This window comes from Vitis vinifera, chromosome 1 (assembly GCF_030704535.1).
Source record: "Vitis vinifera cultivar Pinot Noir 40024 chromosome 1, ASM3070453v1".
In the NCBI taxonomy this organism is placed as follows: Eukaryota; Viridiplantae; Streptophyta; class Magnoliopsida; order Vitales; family Vitaceae; genus Vitis; species Vitis vinifera.
Window position 1 is genome coordinate 7,450,303 of NC_081805.1, and position 22,136 is coordinate 7,472,438.

The following is a 22,136-nucleotide window of genomic DNA, read 5'->3' on the forward strand; positions in this document are numbered from 1 at the left end:
TTCATCCCACCGACTTTCTCTTCTGTAAAGTCGATACTTAGGGCCGTGGAATTCTGAATCAAATAGTTTTAACATGCAGTTCATAGTACTGCCATAGTAAAGAGACAAAATTGTCGTTCCCATCAAGGTGTTAGGCATGCATACATTTATACATATGTCCAAATTGGCATGCGCAACTCGTCAATGATAGGATAAATTGCTTTATATGTAAGTGCTTCACTTTTGACTTTTCATGTTTCACTTTTATGTATGGGTATAAAAACATCTACAAGTTGGCGTCGGTGTAGTTGAATATATAGACAAGAAAATCATCTAATAAAACTGCTAATTAATTTCATTAGGTTTTATATATTGTTTAGTCTTTCCAGACATGAAAGCTAGCTCTAAGGTCTTTTTCTTTTGATTCATGCATCGAGTAATCCCCAAAAAGATATAGTCAAATTATTTGACATATAGGACTAGTTTGGGAGTGATTCTTCGATGATTAGATTTGTTTTGTACTATTAGTTTGAAAGTGCATCTTAAAATAATAATAATTATTATTATTGTTATAAAATAATGAGAATAAGAAATAAAAGAAAACACAAGTAGAATAAAAACACATAAATTTATGTATAAAATTTTAAACAAAAAAAATCACAAATAAAAAAGAAGAAAATTCATTATATCAAAAGATTGATATAAGAAGAAAGAGTTGTGAGTGATTATGGTAGAAGTATAGTTATCATCTTAAAACTTATATATATACATAATATCACATATATATTGACCCAATCCCTTCGCTACTACTAGATCCCATAACAAATTTTATAATTATAACTATTACTATAATAATAATAATAATAATAATAATAATAATAATAATAATAACTATAGATCCCACAAAAAATTTTATAATAAGAACAACAACAACAACCAAGTGTTTAATAAAATAATAATTTTATTATTTATATTTTTATGATGAATTATTTAGTGTTTGAATATAAATCATAAAAATATTTTTATAATATTCATTAACTTAATCAATTCAATATTAGCTACAAACTAATGATACAATCAATAAAATGAATAAAAAGCTCTAAAGAAAAAAAATAATAAAAAAACAAAAGACCATCTCATAAGATCTACATTTTCAAGTACAATATATTAATCTTCTACTCTACACCATTACCTAATGTTTAAAATAATAAACATATCTTAATATAAATCAAATAAATAATTATTAAATAAAATATTCTAGTTTTGTTTTTTTTTTTAAGGAATACTAACTACATACTTTTTTTCTTTATTTAGTTTTGTCAAAACCTACCGGTCATCACACTTCATATTGCTTCATCGAATTTTCAAAGTGGTTTAACTTGTTTGGTAGGAATGTTAAACGAAAATGATGTTATAAACTTTATTGGTCTCATACGTCACTCAAATGATTCAAGATAAAAATCTAAGGAATATTACACAATAAACATTATTTAAAAGTTTATATATTCTCCCAAACACTTCACTCTTTACTTAAAAGATAAATAGATTGGAAAAGAGAAAAATTACATGTGTTTTTATTATTTTGACAGTGTGCATGTAAAATCTTTCTTTGCATGTGAACCCGAAATTTGATATGAAGAACATACAAGAAAATGTGACATAAGGATAAATATTAATATGGATTTTAGTGCTTTATAACTCTTCACAATTCAATTGCATATCAACCATTTATTGACCATCAAGTGTAGAAAATGATATGCATCCACTAATATCCCAATAAAATATTACACAAGACGAAAACAAGTTATTTTCAAGTTAGACAACGAAATTCTTAGGGATAACAAGTTGTTTTCAAGTTAAATAAAAAAAATTATTATTTAGCAAAATCATATCGACAAAGGAAAAATTCCACACTTGAAAAGATTTGAGAAAAACTTGACTCAAGATTTCAAAAAGTTCTTAAAATCTTTCAAAGATTTAAAGATCAAACTCGAAGATTCAAAGAACAAATTTCAAGATTCAAAAACCTAGTTTGAGGATTCAAAGAACAAATGAACAAATTTGAAGATCAACTTCGAAGATTTGAGAGTCAAGTTAGAAGATTCGAAGATGAAGTTTGAGGTGTCTTCAATTTGAGATCAAATATTATGCCCTTATTAAACATGAGTCTAAAGTTCAAGCTCCAACTCAAGACACGCTAAGGTCCAAGCCTAAGCCCAAGCCCAAGACATGCTAAGGTCCAAACCAAGTCAAAGCTGAACTCAAGTTCCTTCTAAGAAGGATTAGATGATTATATAAGATTGTACCTCATTTCTTAAATTAATTAATTAAATTTTCATTTGACAACTAGTTTTCTTTAACTGAAACAATCTCTCCATATTATATCTATTTATAACTGGAAAATATCTCTAGAGTTGAAGAAAAGTTATAGTTCCATAATTTGAAGTAAGGCAAAAGGAGCTTCCTAACAACAAACTCAAACTACATTTTTCCCTAATCAAGCCATAAATTTTGAATTGACTTCTCCTAAGGATCCAATCATCTTATTAGCTTTGTTGAGGATAAAGTAGAAAACCATGGTTGAGCAAGTGGTACCATACCCTAGAAAAAGCCTTAAACTCTAAGGTGGTGTTTGTTTTTTTGGCTTTTTGCTAAAAACCATTTAGTTTTAGAATTTAAGTTGTTTGTTTTTTTACTTTTTTATGACTTATTATAAACTTTTTACTAAATAGAAAAAGTCAAAATATATGGTTTTTTCTAAATAGAAAAAATAACACAATGATTTTTTTTACTTTTTAATACTTAATAGAAATAAAATAATACAAAAACAAACAACCTAATATTTAATACTATTAAGTATTAAGGTTCTATTTAGAATTAAGTAAAAAAACAAACACCACTTAAGTTTGGCTCTGCTCTCTAATGATTCAAGATAAAAAGGTGTACACCAATATCTCATGCTATGCTTCCAAAGCAATGCACGGCATTGTCACTATTTCTATTGACTCTTCCAACTCCATCCTTTTAGTCATGATGACAAACTCACCAACTTTAGAGAAAAACTTGAATGCAAAAAATCCAGTTGAAAAACTTGAATACAAACTCACTAACTCCATTCTTTTGTTATGGATTCGGAATATGTTTGCTTTCTTGTTCTCGGGATGGGTTGTACTTTCTATAGGGGTATAGAATTTTTGTTGGAATGTAAAAATCTAGTTTTTCAGAGATTGGTTGCATGCTTCAATTTGAAGAAGTAGAGGACTTTTCATTACATTGTAAAAGTTTTTGTTTTGATTAATCTATGTAACCTATGAGAGGCATAAATCACAAAGCATTCATAGTGAATTCTCAATGGGAAAAAGACAAGAACTTTTTATGGGAAAGTGATCAAAGAAGAGTTTTGATGGTTCTCATAGTTGGGATTGTGGTGACAACCCGAGCGATTTAGGATTTTAGGGATATTTTAGGGTTTTTGTAATTTTTCTAACCCCCTAATTTGTTGGAGGTAATTTTTTGTATATTTGGATTTCTGAAAATTTCAATATTTGGGCTCACCAAATATGCAGCAAGATCCTAAGGCCGTGTGTTTTATTTTTATTTTCATATTTTGTTATATTTTCCTTAATTTATGCATATTTGATATACGAGACGATTTTTGAAAATATATTCAAATTTAGAGAAAATAATTAAAAAGTGGGTTTTAATTTTCTTATGGAAACTAAATTTTCTTGAGAATGAGTTTCCAAAATAAATATTTGTTTAAATTGGAAGTGTGCTAGAGTTAAGGAGTTTTTATATGACAAGATTTTTGGAAGTATATTTAGAGAATCTAATATCCCTTTTCAAAATATTTTTAGAAGAACATTTTTCCAAATTTGTTAAATTTGAGATCTTCAACAATTTAAATTTTTAATTAAGAAAAGATCTCTCATTTTAAATTTTAAATTTTACATCTTTATGTCATTTAACATCACATTTTTCAAAATCAATTGAGAGACACCCTAAATATCACTTAATTGTATTTGATATAGTCGCATGACTCATTTGCAAGTCAAAATTTTCTACAACTCATTATTGCAATTTCTCTTGCTCTGAATGCTGTTAATTTATCAAGGTTTAATTCTACTTATTAAATAGATAAGAAATTAAATTTCAAAGTGTTTAATTAATGGTTAATTTAGGAGAAGAACTAGACAACGTGTATATCTATGTTTTGCCCTCTCGATCTCAACTCACATTCATTCGAAAACATTTTTTATATTAATCACTAAAGAGTGCATAAAAAGGAAAGTAGAAAAGTTAAAATCATGGATGTTTTCTTTCTCATGTCAGAGATGTTCAAACCATATTGAGGTTAAGCATTATGGATCCATACATGTTTTCTTTCTCATGTCGTGGATTTTATTTTAAAGTTCAATAGTGAAAACTCATAATATTCGATTTCAACAAACAGACGAACATATTAAACCTGGACATTATGTTTGTATTACGCAGTGTCATCAGATCCGGAGCAAGGAATTAAACATCGGACCCATCAGTGCACACTCAAGAGAGCATTCATCTGTTGATGTACTCTCTAGCAATTGAATTTCTATGGGCGATTCAAGTATTTGGCACAAGTTCTCTAATCTCAATTTTTGTTGTTAAAGAGCTCAAATCTCCCATCTAACCAAAAATCCCTTTTCGCAATTGCAAATGCAGAAATTCAGATCATATGAAAGGGCCTCTCTTGTTTTTTTTTTAAATGCTCCATATGGAACTGGATTACTAAAAAAGATATAGGAAAGAGGTGTTTGGAGGCACTGGCCCTGAAATGTTGATGAGATAAGTAGCTTTTCAGCTCACTTGTGTGATACTTCATGGATACATCACTTCATCATTTCTCGATATCATTCTCTGCGGAAGCTGTGTCCCCTCCCCATTTTCGTATTCTGTCTCCTGACACGGAGGCCTGCATTTGACACCATGTATATCATCGCAACCACTTAGTGTATGCATGAGACTACTTCAAAAAGGTGAGGGATGTTACCTCTTTGTTCCAGTCGGTTCTGTAAATAATTATAAAGAGGATACAAGTTTGTATCATTGTCCCTGACAGCATTCCACTCCAAATTCCCTGAATATGATCAACAACCAGAAGTTATGTATTTCTATTGAAATAGAAATCCCCTTCTAGGGCACATGCATCAAGAGAGAGTGAGTTTTCTTAACATACCTCAACACCTAAGCCGAGCTTCAAACCCAGTACTAGACCTAAAGGAATCCCAAATATGTAGTTGCACCCAATATTCACATAAGCTACCAACGTTTGCCATCCTGCTCCAACAGCCACCCCTACATAAATATAATCACCACTGGTCAATCTTTTGCCTTGCCTCTATCTCAGAAATAAAAACTTTAAAGCAAAAAAATTGAAACAGACAAAATGTTTTTGATGCAGAAAAATCCCTTTGTTGATAGCTTCAATATTAATCTAAGAATTAAGAGTGTTATATAAGACAGCTAGAAGAATAGTAGAAATAAGGACAAGTCTGAAGGGAAAATAAATAAATACCGGATAGAACAGGTTGAACATTGTTGACAACGCTGATGGCTAGCAAAGGCGTGAGCTTATAAACAAGCTCTTTCACTAGGGCATCTGTTGAAAACCAGGAAGGATACTGCTTTGCGAAGATGATCGGAATGAGTGCGAGGACGAAAGCAGTAGATAATGATGTTATCATAGCAACTACTATTGAAAATTTTGTGCTTCTTGGATGACTTGCCCCCAGTTCATTTGACACCCGTACGCTGCACATATCTCAAATTCTGGTCAGAATTATTTTCCCTTCAATATATATATATACAAAAATGGATAGAGTAATTGTGTTTTCTGCGACAGACCTTATACCAGCGTTGAAGCCAAGAAAAACCATCAATGCCCAGGCCAATATGTTCATGCTGTGGTTAGCACAAAGCAAGAAAGAAGTAACACTATCAATCAATCATTCTAGCGATACTATTAAGTTGACAATAGAGTCATCTCTTAATGCAACAAATCAAATTTTCAAAATTTATGGCTAGTTTATCCTTCGTGCTGAATCATTTGTTGGCCCCGTCTTGTCAACCTGCAGGTGTCTAATGGTTCAGGGAGAGGTTTCTACTTCCTAAGTGATATCTTTCTCATCCATAACTATCAGTCAGCAAATGATTTTGACTCAGCATAGCTTATAGAACACATGAGAAATTAAGGTAGATCTTAAATATAACATATGGTGGCCAAAAGTTTCATACCAACAAATTAAGAAAAACCAAACAAAACTTTGTTGCCAATTGTTTTCAAAGTGAGGGTGGAACTTGGAAGAAATCTGGAAAAAACAATTTCATTAAAGTAAAAGATTAGCTGAAACTTAGGTGGGAATTGTTTTCCGGCTGGGGGCCTGATGGCTAAGTGGGTGGTTAAGCGTCTACAAGGTCAACATCTTATTGTCCGCAGGCACTGTACAACAATTGATAATTTACCAAAACTTGGAACTATTTATTTGAAAACGAAAAGACGGGAAATAAATGATGCTGACCAGCAATAGACAATGTACTGTATGACACTGAGCAATGATCATTCATGGCCACAAATCTATGACCAACAACCCCGTGAAGCTTTATTAAATGGACTGCAATTACATCCATAGATGAAGGTCTCCATTGTGGTTGAAGGGCTCTAGCTAGCATTTAATTGTTCTTAGTGAACATATAATATTTCATAGAGATTTGAAATGAACTTACCATACGGACATCGCATCCACAGAAACTTCTTCGTTCGTTTTTACGTACCCCGCGAAGACAATCAATATCGCCAAATACCACACTTCTAAACTGCAGAAAGTTTTTAATTTAAATACGGATAAAAACAGAAAAAATATATTTTTAAAAATATAAAAAATTATTAATTAAAAATTCCTTCAAATTTGAGATGATGTTTAGAAATCCCACCTGAGCATTACGGCGGATGCAATGGATAACTTGAGAAATTCCCATAGATTGTGAAAGGCCTCCCAAGAGAGGCCAGACCACGCACGGCCACAGCTTCCACTCAGAATATACAGGAGCTGAGCCACAACAATGAACCACCAGGATACATTGAGCACCACGGCTGCACCCACCAGACCCCAACCCAGCTTCAGCATCAACAACCAGCTAAACACTGTGTGGAGTATTAGAGCCACAGCTGATATGTAACACATGACCATCATCTTCCTCTGAGACTGCAGGAACTTGGAGATGGGATAGTTCAAGGCGTAAGCAAAGAGCTGGGGAAGCATCCAAGGCGCAAAGTCCCCTGCTGCCTTCGCTATCTCATCGGACTCACCCAGGAATTTCAGCAGTTGCTCTGCAAAGATGTAAAGGAAACACAGGACTAGGGATGTGGCAAGAAGGATAATCCACGATCTCTGCAGGTACACTCCAAGCATATCCACCCTCCCGGCTCCAAAAGCTTGGCCACAAAGAGTCTCCACCGCACTCCCCATGCCATACTGTTGGAATCAGGCATAAAATAACAACGGATTTCAGAAAGGATTAATCAACTATTGAAATAGACACAACATTTGTAGATAGTACCAGTATGCCGGAGGAGAACCCTGCAATGACCAAGTTCTCGTACGCGAAGGCAGCAAGGTCCAAGACACCAACCTGGCCGGCAAAGACCTGAGTAATGGCGCCAAGGGAGTACTGGCATAGATATAACAAGATGGTTGGGCCGGCAAGACGCCAGAGCTTCTTTGATTCAATCAAGAATTTCTTGACGAAATCCTCAACTCCGTTAATGGGGTCAATGTCATTGTCGTAATTGGTTCCTTGCTCTGGGGTTGGGCCCTCCTGATCTCCCGTAGAGAGAAGTGGTCGTTCACCACTATCCATGGTGAACCTCTAGAGGGAAAACTTTCTATCTTAGAATCTTGGTCATTGTCTGATATTTATACACTCCACCATCCAGAGTACTGCGTTCACCGGCATGCTTCAATGAGCAAGAGCAAGAGCAAATTTAATTTTGAGGTAAGAGTCAATTGACCCTCTCAGTCACAAAACGCTGATTCTTTTATATCCAGTTAATATCTTTACCATCAAAATAGAAGATACAAACCAAACCCGCAAGGGATTTTGATAGAAGTACGGTCCTTATAAAAATAATTTTTAAAAATAAAGTACATTGAAAAATATTACCAATTTTAGGGCAATTTGCGCCAATGTGACAGAGATCATGGTTGAAAAGTTATTACACTGCTTTGGAAGGTCCTTTTTAGGGAAAAAAAAAAAATTAGATGAGGCAAAAATTAATTTTTATAAAAGGTGTTTACTTAGAAGCCACCTTATAACAAAAATTTAATTTTTTATATTTAAATTTACAATTAAAATAAAATTTGTGAAAGTTATTTCTTCAAGAGACAATTTTAAATATGATAAAAATAATTTTTTTTTTATGGAAAGTGTTTTTTCAAAACATACCTCTAATAAAAATTCAATTTTTTTATTTTAATGTATGACTTAAATGAAAATGATGAACTCCTCGAAAGATAACTTTTAATAGAACAAAAATATTTTTTTTATAAAAGATTGAAGGGGTTTTTCAAAAAACATTTTTAATAAAAATTCAATTTTTTATTTTATTATATGACTGAACTAAAAATGAAAATTATAAAAGTTGTCTTTTTAAGAAACTAACTTAGAATCAATGTTTTCAAAATCGGATTGGTCATTGAACCGAAAAAGTTATCGATTCACGATTATCGGTCGGATCGACGGTCAAATCACGGTTGAACCAATGACGTCATAAATATACAATTTATAAATTATTAAAATTTAAAATAATTATAAAAATAAAAATAATAATTTATATATTATTTAAAAATCAGAAAATTAATTTCAAATTATAAATTAAAATTAAAATCATAATTTTAATTTAAAATTTAAAATTTTAATATTTATTTTTAAATAAAAAACTTATTTTAAAATAAAAAATTTATTTAAAATTGTAATGTTTTTAATTTTACCATTAAATCATATCTCATACCATCCATGTAAACCCATATAAAAGACATTAAATCATATATCATACCATCCATATAAAAGACATTTTTTACTTTATCAATTTGAGCTCACAATCCATATAAAAAAAAAATGTAATGTTGATGTGAAGACTAATAAATAAACAAAAAAAGAAAAATTTATAAAAATGGAATATTAAACATAATATCATAATAATAATAATAAAAAAGTCATTAAAATTATGAAGGCGCATAGTGCACAGTCAGGTTTTCCGAAGGGGCGCTTTAATCGTCTAGGAGGGCAGGTTTGCGGCGCTAGGAGGGGGCTTTGCAACAGGGGTGGAAGAAGAGGGGGGAGGGATGGTTGTCGCGGGTTCAAGAGGACTGGGGGTTTGTGGCACCGAGAGGGGGCTTTGCAGCAAGGGGATGATTACATCGGTGTAATGGTTGAGAAGATCGCCGATGGGAGTTGGCGTCGATGTCGCGACACGTTGGGGACGACAGCTTCTTCACCTTTGGTGCAAATGGAGGAGGGATGAAGGTGTTTTTATAGCCTCCAAAACGACGTCATTTTGATATTATAAAAATTAAAAAAAAAAATTAATTGAACCATCTGGTTCGAATGGAATCGGTCGATTCATTAGTCGGACCATTGGTTCAACTGATCTGATTCCAGTTCAATCTATTTTCGGCTCGATTAACAGGGTCAAAACTGTGATAGGCCAGTTCGATCCGGTTTTTAAAACCATACTTAAAATATTGACAAATTTTACTTTTCATGGAAAGTGTTTTTTTTTTTAAATAATTTTTAATAAAAATTAAATTTTTTTTCAATGTACAGTGAAATGAAAATTGTAAAAGTTGTCTCATCATCATGGAAAAACCGGTAGAAAACTTCCAATGTGATAAAAATGGGTAGAAAATGAACTACAATTTTTTATTTTTTTTATTTTTTATTGGAAGGTGATTTTTCAAAAGATATTTTTAGTAAAAATTCAATTGTTTTTTCAATATAAGACTTAAATGAAAATACAAATTTTAATATGGCACAATTGTCATAGATTTCTTAATAATTTTACTACCACCTCTTTTAAAGGAATTTTTTTTTTTTTTTTTCAATTTGGTGTAGAAGTTAAAAAAACCCAACCCATATGAGAGGATGAGCCTCAGTGATTTACAGTTCCAGTAGCTTGGCCTAGGAGAGACGGGGGACTCAAGAATATGAAATCACTGCATAAAATAAAGTATAATCGATGTTTTGAGGAGCTTTGACCCAAAATAGTGCGTTTTTAAAAAAAATTCCAAAAAATAAAGTTGTTTTTAAAATAATGCCCGATCTAATGCGTCTGTGCCACATAAGCTGCCACATCATAAAACCGTAGTTGGTGACTACGGTTTTATTTTTCTAAAGTGGTTAGAAACCGTAGTTACCAACCACGGTTTTAACTTTAAGTTTAAAGCCGTAGTTGGTGACTACGGCTTTGACTTTTTTTTAAAATGGTCAAAGCCGTAGTCACCAACTGCGGTTTTAACTTTATATATTTATATATAACTTTAATTTTTTTAATAAAAATATTATATTATTTTGATTTTAAATATACTTATTTCATTATTTTAATAATAATAATATATGAAATTAAATAATTAATATTTTTAATTTGATATAAATATATTTTAAAATTTTATTAAAATAATATACTCTATATTTAATATAAATATATTTAGTTAATTATATTTAAATATAAATAAAATATAATAAATTATGAAAGCCTATTAAAAAACAAATAATATAAATTATTATATTAATTAATAATTTTTTATATACTATATGTAAGTGGTATATAATGTCACATGTATATAAGTTCAATTAAGTTTAAAATTTATCATATTTTAATTTAAGTTCATAATTTATATATATATATATATATATATATGTGTGTGTGTGTGTGTGTGATATTATATACTACTTACATATAATATATAAAAAAATTATTAATTAATATAATAATTTATATTATTTTTTTCTCCAAATAGGCATTTATAATTTATTTATTTTAAATAAACATAATTTATTATATTTTATTTATATTTAATTTTAATTAAATAATTATATTTATATTAAATATAGTGTCAATTGTTTTAATAAAATTTATTTATATATTTAAATAAAAATGTGATAAATTTTAAATTTAAATTAAATATATATATATATATATATATATGTGTGTGTGTATGTGAGAGAGGTATTATATACCACTTATATATAATATATAAAAAATTATTAATTAATATAATAATTTATATTATTTTTTTATTTTTCTAAATAGGCATTTATAATTTATTTATTTTAAATAAATATAATTTATTATATTTTATTTTAATTAATTAATTATATTTATATTAAATATAGTGCGTTTTAATAAAATTTAAAAATATATTTTTATATCAAATTAAAAATATCAATTATTTAATTTCGTATATTATTATTTTTAAAATAATGAAATAAGTATATTTAAAATCAAAATAATATAATATTTTTATTAAAAAAAATTAAAGTTATATATAAATATATATAAAGTTAAAACCGCAGTTGGTGACTACGGCTTTGACCATTTTAAAAAAATGTCAAAGCCGTAGTCACCAACTACTGCTTTAAACTTAAAGTTAAAACCGTGGTTGATAACTACGGTTTCTAACCACTTTAGAAAAATAAAACCGTAGTCACCAACTACGGTTTTATGACGTGGCAGCTTATGTGGCACAGACACATTAGATTGGACATTATTTTGAAAACAACTTTATTTTTTAGAATTTTTTTTTAAAACACACTATTTTGGGTCAAAGCTCTGTTTTGAGACTTTCAAATGGGAATATAAGTAATTTTTTCAATACAATTCGCTGCTCTCTGCATAGAAATATAATTAAGTTTTGTAGCAATAAATCGAGGCGCTAGTTGAGTAAGAAAACTTTATGGGAAGAAGCCCCTGGTTGCAACGCTCATATATTTGGCAATTAATAATGGAACTGTTGCGGCAGTTTCAGTCTGCAGACTCTACAGTCTCCATTGTAGCAGAATGGTTAGATGGGACTTACGGGATCGTGGGACTCGTGCCCAGCTACCAAGGCTTGAAAGAAAATTTTCAAAACCAATAAAATGACAGGCTCATAATTGAGAGATGACAAATAGGTTTCCATGAATATGCATCAATTACATTGCAAGTTGAGTGGGTTAAGGGTGAAGCTTCAATGGGAAAAATATATATTTAAAAATATTTGGACTCATATGTTATTATTTATTCTTTTATTTTTTTATTTTATGAGTGAAGGAAACATTTACAAGCAGCATGTGGGTGCATGCATTAGGAGCATCATTAATGCTAAAAGACAGGGTCTGAGCCATTAACGTTGGCAGAAGATTGGTTTGACAAATGAATTTCGTGGTTCCTGTAAGAGTTGCTGTTGCCAGAAGCTTTTAGGAGCTACCAGTCCTCCCATCTTCTCTGCTTTTGGCTTTCTTTAGAATGGCGGTTAGCCATACAGAAAACAGACCCAGTTCGGAGCCGACAGTTTTTTCCCCATTTTATGGGGATTTGGGATAGGACTCTCACCCCATTCTCCTGTGGGGAAACTGCAAAGTAGGGCTTGAAACCATAAGCCCAGCTCTGCCCTTATTAATTATTTCTGGAAAAATTTATATATTGTCTTTTATATATAAATAAAATTATAAACATATCATTACTATTTTTTACATTTTGAATACATTCCAACAAAGAAATAGATAGTGTGAGATTCAAAGAATCATAGAAAGAGAGAAAAGAAAATTTAGAGTTTCTTATTCTAACACATTGAAAAATAAGTACCATTCAACTAGTGTTTAAATAGGTTAAACAAAAAAAATATTAATTTACCTTTATTATTAAAAATAAATAACTCTAACATTCTCACATTTTTACAATGCCATTGTAAGTAAAAATTAAAATATCGATTTTTATGGATATATCGATAACTTGATTTCACGGATATTTTGATACAAAACATTGGAGGCTGAAAATTAAATAAAATTCATAAAAATATTAGAAAAAAATTATAAGAAATGATAAATAAAAAGTAATATTCATATTCAAGTTTTTTTTTTAAAAAGTAAAAAACAATATATGTATAGTATATTTTGTGTATAATATATTTTGTGACATTTTGTAATTATGTATAGAATTTTAAAACATATTAGATTTAAAATTATAATATAATTAGTTTGGAATAATTTTTTTATTTAAAAATATTGATAATTTATCTATAAATTTATATATGTATAAACTTGCATGTGCAAGTATAGCAAAGATAAAACATTGGTCTAATGGTTGTAGTCAACCAAACTCTCACTTGTGCTCTTAAGTTTGATGTCTGGTCTTGTGGTTGGTGTTATAATATGATACTCAATTTTTATAAAAAATCGGGAAACAATAGTCTATTTTTTATAGTTCAATGATACATGTAGTTTCAATGAAGAGGTTGACAATTGAAGAAAATTTTTAAATTCAGGGATAGACTTGTAATCTTTAGAATCACTACTTCGGTCAACATTAAAAAATGTATGTAACTTCAATGTAGAAGTAGATGGAAGTAAAAAAAAATTGAAATAGAGTGTCCCAAATATATTAGCAACCCAATGAACTGTAGTAGGAGAAGCAACAAAATAACTAACAACATGAATAACATAAGCAATGTTTGGACATATAATAGTAAGATAGACCAAGTTTTCCCTTATGTATTTATTTTTTCTTAGCTTTCATCCCTGTTACCATAATATGTCTAAAGTTTCTCATTATAACATTTTGAAGAATTGAAAGACAAAAATAGAGTTTAAATAGGTTAAATAAAAATGAAAAGGGTTAATTTACCCTTACTCCTAAAATGAAAAATAATAAATCTAATATAGGAAATAAATAATTCTAAAAAAATATCTCAATATAAAATATATTTTCAAGCTTTACAAATTATTGTTGAATGTAATAAAATTATATATATATATATATATATATATATATTATTACTTATTATTTTTGTTTTTTAAGTTTTTCTTAACGTTTTTATGAGTTTTGATCAATTTCATCTTATTGATATTTTTTGTAAAAAACTTTCATCCATATTTTTCAATATATATGTATAATCCAACTATCAATATTTTCATCCTTTTTTTTAAGTGTGGTACCTTTATGATTGTTGTTATTAGTTGGCTAGAAAGAAATGATTCTAATTCTTCTCGGTTAAAAGGTAGATATTAATTATTATTTTCATATACTAATTAAAAGGTGTATTCTTTACATGTTTAGATTCTCTTGTATGATTAACTATGGGTAAATTTTTTTGGTGGTATAGACACATTTTGGAATAGTAAATTAAATTCTTGCTCTCTTTGAAAAACCAATTATATGAGAGGATACGATTAGCCAAAAAGAAGTTGAGATTTTTCTTTGTGATAATGAAAAATATTAAGGATAAGCTCTCTCACAATGGTCATTGTCACATACCTAGAGTGTTAGATCTTTTCGCTTCATCTGGTATCTCAGTTTGTTAAAGTCTTGCTTAACTCGTGCAACTTTGTACATTTGGTATATATGCCTGCGATTGGTCCGCTACCTCTTTCTTCTCTCCGTGTCCTTCAAGTTGGAAAGCTTTATGGTTAACAATTATCTTGCTTAGTCTTTGTCGACTGAAGCCCAACTGATGTACCCTTTTATAAGCAAGAGAGACATGTGTGTCATACATAACTGGGACGTAATAGGGACAGCATTGAAGAGAAGTTGGGTCATGACCCTTAAGTTATTAGTATCATTTCTTATATATTCTTTTGTTTTCTAGTTGGTGAACTTCTCTTGCAAAGCAATATCAAGATAACTAATATCAAGGGAAAAATGCTAAGGTTAGTTTTTATTCAATAAAAGATTCAAATTATTGAATATATATAATGAGATCTAAATCGTTGATTAACGGTATAAGAAAATGAAATTAATATATAAATAATGAAACATTGAATAATGCATTTTCTACAGGTAAATACACTATGACATTGTAATTGGACACATATTAAGGATAGTATTTAAACTTAATAAGGCTCTTAAATGGCCATGCATGATAAACCAATAAATTTTGACAGCATGTGGAAATTAACTTTTGCTTTTCAAAAGCTTGAATTATTTTAAAAATGCAAAGAAAAGTAGATTAATAATATGCATCATGTTAATGAAGACTGAATCATAAGGTAAAATGTTAATTTTGTTGAGATCATTGGGGATAAATTGCTAAATCTTATCGCTTGAATAAGATTCTTGGCTCCATCACCATTTAAGTAATGTTTGGCATACGGGAATAAGGAATAAGAATGAATTTTTTTTTATATTCCTATTTGTCCTTAAATATAAATGAATTTGGTGATTTCAATTCTTACATTTAGATGCATATGAGAATGTAAGGTTGAAATGATTATTTGTTTCAATTTTAATGTTAAGCAACAACAAGAATGAGAATGAAAAAAGAAATAAATTGACAATAATATTTATACATATAATTTAAAATAATATTTCATTTTCATTTTTAAGATAACTCTCACACTATTCCTAATTTAAAATAATTTTTTATTTTCAATTAAAAAAATTATATCTTTGAATTTTTTTTTTTTTTGCTAAATAATAAAAACCTATTTGAGCATTTTAAAACAATAGTATTTTAAAATTTAATACCATTGTTTGGTTGTTGTAATTGCAAAAAAAAAATTAAAAATAAAGTAATAAGTTAATAATTTTTAGAAATAATATTAGTAATTATTGATTTTAAATTATTATTATTTATTTATTTATTTTTAAAAATAAAGCAATTAGGCTTTTATAAGATGTTAATATCCATATTTTTATAATATTTATAAAAAATATAATTTATGACTTGATCGAAATATTACTATTCATATTTTATTAAAAATGATTTATTTTTAATTACAAAATTCTTTTTATTTTTAACGAGATTTGAATTAAATTTATTTTATATTATATAAATTCAATTTGCAATTTATTTTTTACAAAATCAAAATAAATAGTATTTTTAAAAACAATTTATCCAAAAAAAAGTTGTTCATCTTTTTTATTTTTTGAGAAGTGTTTTTAAAATAACTTGCAAAAATCAACATACCTAATATATCCATACATGGAAATAAATGAAAAATGAACGAGATGTCCGTTCTCACTTTTCGTTCCCATGTACCAAATATACCCTTAAATCCAAAACTTTACCAAGAATAAAACAAACATAAGGCAGACATATGATCTTAGAATCACGACAGCGGTTGGATTCAGCCGCTGGGTGTGAAATAGGGGAGGATTTAATACTAGGGCCGTAGGCTGATCTTCGTCCATGCATCTATAAGCCAGGCCTGGGTCCAGTACATTGGTCTATAATATGTCAAGTATGCTTCAGGAATCAGGACCCACTACATAAGGCACCAGCACGTAAAACGTAAACATCCATTACAGAGAGAGACTAATGGGCTTGCTCTTCTTTGAATATCCATCACTTTGATAAGCCCTCTTTGTATTTTTGTTTTGTTTTGCCCTGCGTCATTTTGGTACTTTTGGGACCAGCTTGTACACGTTCCAAAATGGGCAACCTATTTTGGAATTATACAACTTTTTTTTTTTCAAATACTAAGTGAAGATTTTAATTTTATTATTGACAGGGATTGCGGGCATCCACCCTTGATTCTCTGACCATTGAGTTTTGAAGTTTAATTTCTAAGGGCGTCTAAGTACATGCATAATTTTTTGTTTTTAAAATTTTGTAGACAAGTTTTAAAACCGTAAATACCCATTGAACCCAAAATAAGTGTATAATATCGACTCATATTCCCCAAAAAGTGGATCCCGCTCTAATAGCTTCGAATAAATTAAATACATGTATTAAGATATGAAGACTTCTTATTCCACAACAACGAAAGCACTTTTTCACTCTTTCATATACTAGGAGATTTCACTTGGAAAAGAAAATGTTCCATACTAATGGATTCGGGTCCATAACCATAGGTTCTAAGCACGAGATCTTGTAGCACTTATCAATGAGGCACTATCGATTAGTATTACATAGAAGAAATCATATAGACACTAATGCAATTAGATCCGCTCTTCATAGACAAACTTGGGATTTGCGATCCCAGGAAAGATCGGTTCAGGATCATGGGATCCTTTTCTATCAGATAGAAAGGGCTGTTGCACAAAATGTATAAGATCAAATGACATAAAAACCAATCCATTCTTTTTCACAAATTAATTACCAATGTTAATATGGAATACAACCGGATCACTAAAAACCTAGATTACAAAAGCACGACTCAAATTGGAAGAGAGTATTTGAAAATTGGACAAGAGAATATATGGATTAATTGGTTTTCGGATCCTTGAAATGTTGATGACAACATTGTTCTCAGGAATTTTAGAATTCTCAACGTGGCTTCCAAGCAGTCTATTCATTTCTCAACATCATTCTCTGTGGAAGCTGCACCCCCTCCCCATTTTCTTATTCTGTCTCCAGCCATGGAAACCTGCATTTAATTCCATATCAGGATGACCAATTTGCATGTGCATGAAAATACTGCTGTCTTACAAACTTCCAAAAGATTGAGGCTTGGATGTACTGTGCAAGTTACCTCTCTATTCCAGTTGGTTCTGTAAATCATTCCGAACAGGATACAAGTTTGTACCACAGTCCCTGACAGCATTCCACACCAGATTCCCTGAAAATTATCAACAATAATAAGCTTCGGAAGTTTAAACGAACTTAAAAATTCTAAAAAAACATCCTAAAACTATTTTTAAAAACTACTTTTTGAAGATTTTAGGCATGTCAAGGGAGTGGGTTACCTTGACACCGAAGTGGAGCACATAACCCAATATTAGACCCAAAGGCACCCCAAACACATAGTAGCATCCAATATTCACATACGCTACAAAAGCTTGCCATCCTGCTCCGATTGCCACCCCTACATAATCAGATAGGAACATCCTATGATCAGTATATATATTGCTTTGCCTCTATTGATCTGCAAGTAAAAAAAGAAATGGAAACAAATATAAATTCATATTTAAAAAACAAAAGCAACCATTAGGGCAAAATGGACAAAATACCGGAGAGAACAGGCTGAACGTTGTTGATTACAATGCAAACAGCAAGCAAAGGAGTGAGCGCATATACTTGCTGCTTCACCTCAGGATTGCTGGAAAACAAGGCTGGGTACTGCCTTCTCCCCAAAACTAGAATGAGTGAGAGGACGAGAGATATAAAGAATGAAGATATCACGACAACCAGTATTGCAAATTTTGCAGTTCTCGGGTGACCTGCCCCTAGTTCATTTGACACCCTTACGCTGCATTCACATACATAATTCAAATATGCTGTTAGGATACCTTTTCCTTTTTTCCTTTCCAAATATAAGGCGAAGGTGTGTTTCTGGCTCTGCAACAAACCTTATGGCTGCATTGCATCCAAGAGAGACCATTGTTGTCCAGCTTAATACGCTCAAGCTGTAATTTTTCAATAAACAACACCACAATTAATATATTAATTAAAAATCCGTTTGATAATTATTTTAAGAAGTATTTTTAATATTTTAATACTTAAAATTTGTTATCATTGAAGTATTAAAAATGTTACAAACACTTTTTAAGACCACTCTCAAACGCATTCTAATTCTATTTTCAAGAAAAAAATTTATGTAAATTCTGTCGATCGATGATTTTAAAGTTTGTTGACCCTGCAATCAACAATCTGAAACTAAGAAGCTTGATTGATTAATTATTTCATCTCTTATACTATCTTAAATCATATCTAGTAAATTATGATCCATCGTACCTTAAATGGAATCGGAATTGGAATTGTTACTAGAAAATAATATGTGGCTGATATTTGGTAAAAGTTGGAAAAAATAAAATCAACATAGACCCAAAGGTGGGTGGGAATGGTGGTTCCTTTGCAGCGCTGTGCAGATGTAGATGGGCGCCAACTTGACCATTTGGTGATCCGTAAAGAGGAAACGGTCAAAAGACACTGTTTTCAGCACGTGGGAGTTGTGGACGTACGGCACAATATTGATATGGACTTGACCCCATAAAAATAAAATTTTGAACTGCCCTAGACTTTCTAATATTGTCCTGTAGGAAAAATAATCCTATGAAATAATCTGCCCAAAATTCTGCTAATCAAATAATGGAAACAATTATTTATGAGCAGCTTAGGGTTTAAGAGAGCTCACCATATGGACAAAGCATCCACAGAGACTTCTGCATTCTTTAAATACCCGGCAAAAAGAGTTAGTGCCATGAAATACCACACTTCTAAACTGCATTTAAAAGCAAAAGAGTTGATTAAATTGCATACAAAGCAGCATATGAAGAGACAGATTAGATTACGGTATTAAGAAAATCAACACTTTTTTTTCTCTTTCCTTTTTGTGATGATTTAAGTATCAATTATAATTCTGTATTTCAAAATATTAAAGAATAATTATGTAAGATAAAGGTAAACTACAAATATTTTTTTATATTTAAGTATGCCTTTTTCAAAATTCAATGTTTTTCATTATTTCATTTAAAAATTAAGGTTATGCATAAAAATGAAAATATCCGTGATTATAGATATATTTGTACTTCGAGACATATCAACGGATATTTTAACATAAAATATAGGTGATGTAAAAATTAATAATATATATATATATATATATATATATATAATTTATCATATTTGATAATAATATTCTTTGTATCTATAAAAAATATAAATTTTATAAATATATATTTATTATTAAATTGCATTATAGATAATTTTATAATATTATAATATATCTAATTTTAAAATATATTTAATATTAAAATTATCATCCATTTTAATTTGAGAGAGAGAGAGAGGCGGATATGCTTGTTAAGTAAATAAAGAGTAAAACTGGTGTGAAGTGTATAGAAATCTCACCACAGAGAGAGAGAGAGAGAGAGAGAGAGAGAGAGAGAGAGAGAGAGAGGCGGATGTGCTTGTTAAGTAAATAAAGAACTGGTGTGAAGTGTATAGAAATCTCACCAGAGCATTACCCCGGATGCGAGGGATAATCTTACAAATGCCCAAAGATTCTGAAAGGCCTTCCAGGAGAACCCAGACCATGCATGGCCGCAGCTTCCACTAAGAACATACAGCAACAGAGCCACAACTATGAACCACCAGGAAGCGTTGAGCACCACTGCTGCACCCACCAGACCCCACCCCAGCTTCAGCATCAACAGCCAACTAAACAATGTGTGGAGAATTAGAGCCACAAACGATATCCATGCCATCATCATTATCTTCCTCTGAGACTGCAGGAACTTAATTATAGGAAAGTACGTTGCATAAGCGAACAGCTGCGGAATCATCCACCGCGCAAAAATCCCTGCTGCTTTTGAGATCGCCTCTGTCTGACCTATAAGTTTCAGTATTTGCCCCGCAAAGATGTAGAGGAAGCTCAGTAGTAGTAGGGATGTTGTAATAAGGATAACCCATGACCTCTGCAAGTAGATTCCCAGCATATCTGGCCGTCGAGCACCGAAGGCTTGACCACACAGCGTCTCCAGTGCACTCCCCATGCCAAACTGTTTGATTTAAGTTCATTAATTCCAAACAATTTTATCCATTTTTGGAATATAATAATACATAATATTCAGCAAATACTTCGTGTGAAAAATAAATAATTCAACAGCGTTAAATTGAGAAAAGATTCGGCTGCAAGTACTACCAGTATGCCAGAAGAGAACCCACCAATTACTGAGTTCTCGATAGCGAAGGCAGCCAGGTCTAGAGCACTAAGGTGGCCGGCAAAGACTTGAGTGACCGCGCCAAGGGAGTAACGGCACAGAGATGAGAAAATGGCCGGGCCAGCAAGACGCCAGAGCTTCTTTGATTCCACAAAGAACTCTCTGAAGAAATCCCCAACTCCGTTAATCGGATCAATATCGTTCCCGTAATTGGCATTGTGGGATGAAAATAGAGAAGTGTTTGCTAGTATTGGATTGTGGGGTTGCCCTGGGGTTTGGTCCTCATCTCTGGTAGAGAGCAGTGGCTGCTCACTATTTTCCATGGTACAGAGAGACTGAAACTTGGGTCCTTAAAATTTGTGTTTCCACGGCCTTCATATACTCTTTTTGCCCGGACTTTTCAGTACGGTAATTTAAAAAAGTTATACTTAAATTATTGTAGTAGAAAAAATTATTACAAATATATGATAGTTTTTGCCACATAGGAGAGAGGAGATAGGAGAAAGGAAAGAGGGTGAACGGATAAATTTTTTTTTAAACTAAAATCATTTTTTCAAATTTCAAAAGACGAAATCGTCTTTTCAAAATTTCTCATTTATAAAAAAAAAATCCTTAAGGAAACTCGTCTCTTGTATTTTTTTTTTTTACAAAAGTTCTCCAAAAAAAAAAAAAAAAAAACAATTATTGTAGTAGAAGAAGTTATTACAAATATATGATAGTTTTTGTCACATAGGAGAGAGGAGATAGGAGAGAGGAAAGAGGGTGAACGTATAAATTTTTTTTTAAATTAAAATCATTTTTTTAAATTTCAAAAGACGAAATCGTCTTTTCAAAAAGACGAGTTACATGAAAAAAAATATATATATTTTTTAAAAAAAATTTCCCATTTATAAAAAAAAAATCCTTAAGGGAACTCGTCTCTTCAACATACGAGTTCCATGAAAAAAAATATATATATTTTAAAAAAAAAATTCTCAAATTAAAAAAAAAAATAAAAAAATAATTCCTCAAGGGAACTTTGTTATTAGGAGTGGTTAGAAGACAAAGAAAAGAAAATCACCCGGGACCACCGTATATTTAAGAGATTTGAGAGCAAAACATGTGGTCCCCACATATTAAATAGGTTTGGGAGCAAAACATGTGACTGCATGCATAAGTGAGAGGATGGAAGGATATTTGAGTGGGGAAAAAGTCGAGGAAAAATATGCGTATTACGCATAAGAGAGAATAAGAAGACGTTTGAGTGGTAAAAGAAGAAAATTCCTTGAAGAGACGAGTTCCATGAATATATATATTTTTTTAAAAAGAATTCCTAAATTAT

The 22,136-nt window shown here is 30.6% G+C and overlaps 2 protein-coding genes across 2 annotated transcripts; both read right to left on the reverse strand.

Annotated features, from left to right (window-relative positions):
• Positions 1-4,517: 4,517 nt before the first annotated feature.
• On the reverse strand, positions 4,518-8,018 carry LOC100251130 (protein DETOXIFICATION 30). The gene is made up of 8 exons (XM_002272215.5): positions 7,576-8,018; positions 6,949-7,490; positions 6,742-6,831; positions 5,863-5,919; positions 5,534-5,769; positions 5,195-5,313; positions 5,009-5,095; positions 4,518-4,930 (listed from the first exon to the last, which is right to left on the reverse strand). The coding sequence occupies exons 1-8, from the start codon at positions 7,873-7,875 to the stop codon at positions 4,856-4,858; spliced, it is 1,506 nt and encodes a 501-aa protein (XP_002272251.2). The 5' UTR covers positions 7,876-8,018; the 3' UTR covers positions 4,518-4,855.
• A 9,254-nt stretch (positions 8,019-17,272) lies between these two features.
• Positions 17,273-21,204, reverse strand: LOC100254629 (protein DETOXIFICATION 29). The gene is made up of 8 exons (XM_002273395.5): positions 20,797-21,204; positions 20,109-20,653; positions 19,288-19,374; positions 18,503-18,559; positions 18,164-18,402; positions 17,900-18,018; positions 17,686-17,772; positions 17,273-17,580 (listed from the first exon to the last, which is right to left on the reverse strand). Exons 1-8 carry the CDS (start codon positions 21,136-21,138, stop codon positions 17,506-17,508), a joined length of 1,551 nt encoding a protein of 516 aa, XP_002273431.2. The 5' UTR covers positions 21,139-21,204; the 3' UTR covers positions 17,273-17,505.
• Positions 21,205-22,136: the final 932 nt, after the last annotated feature.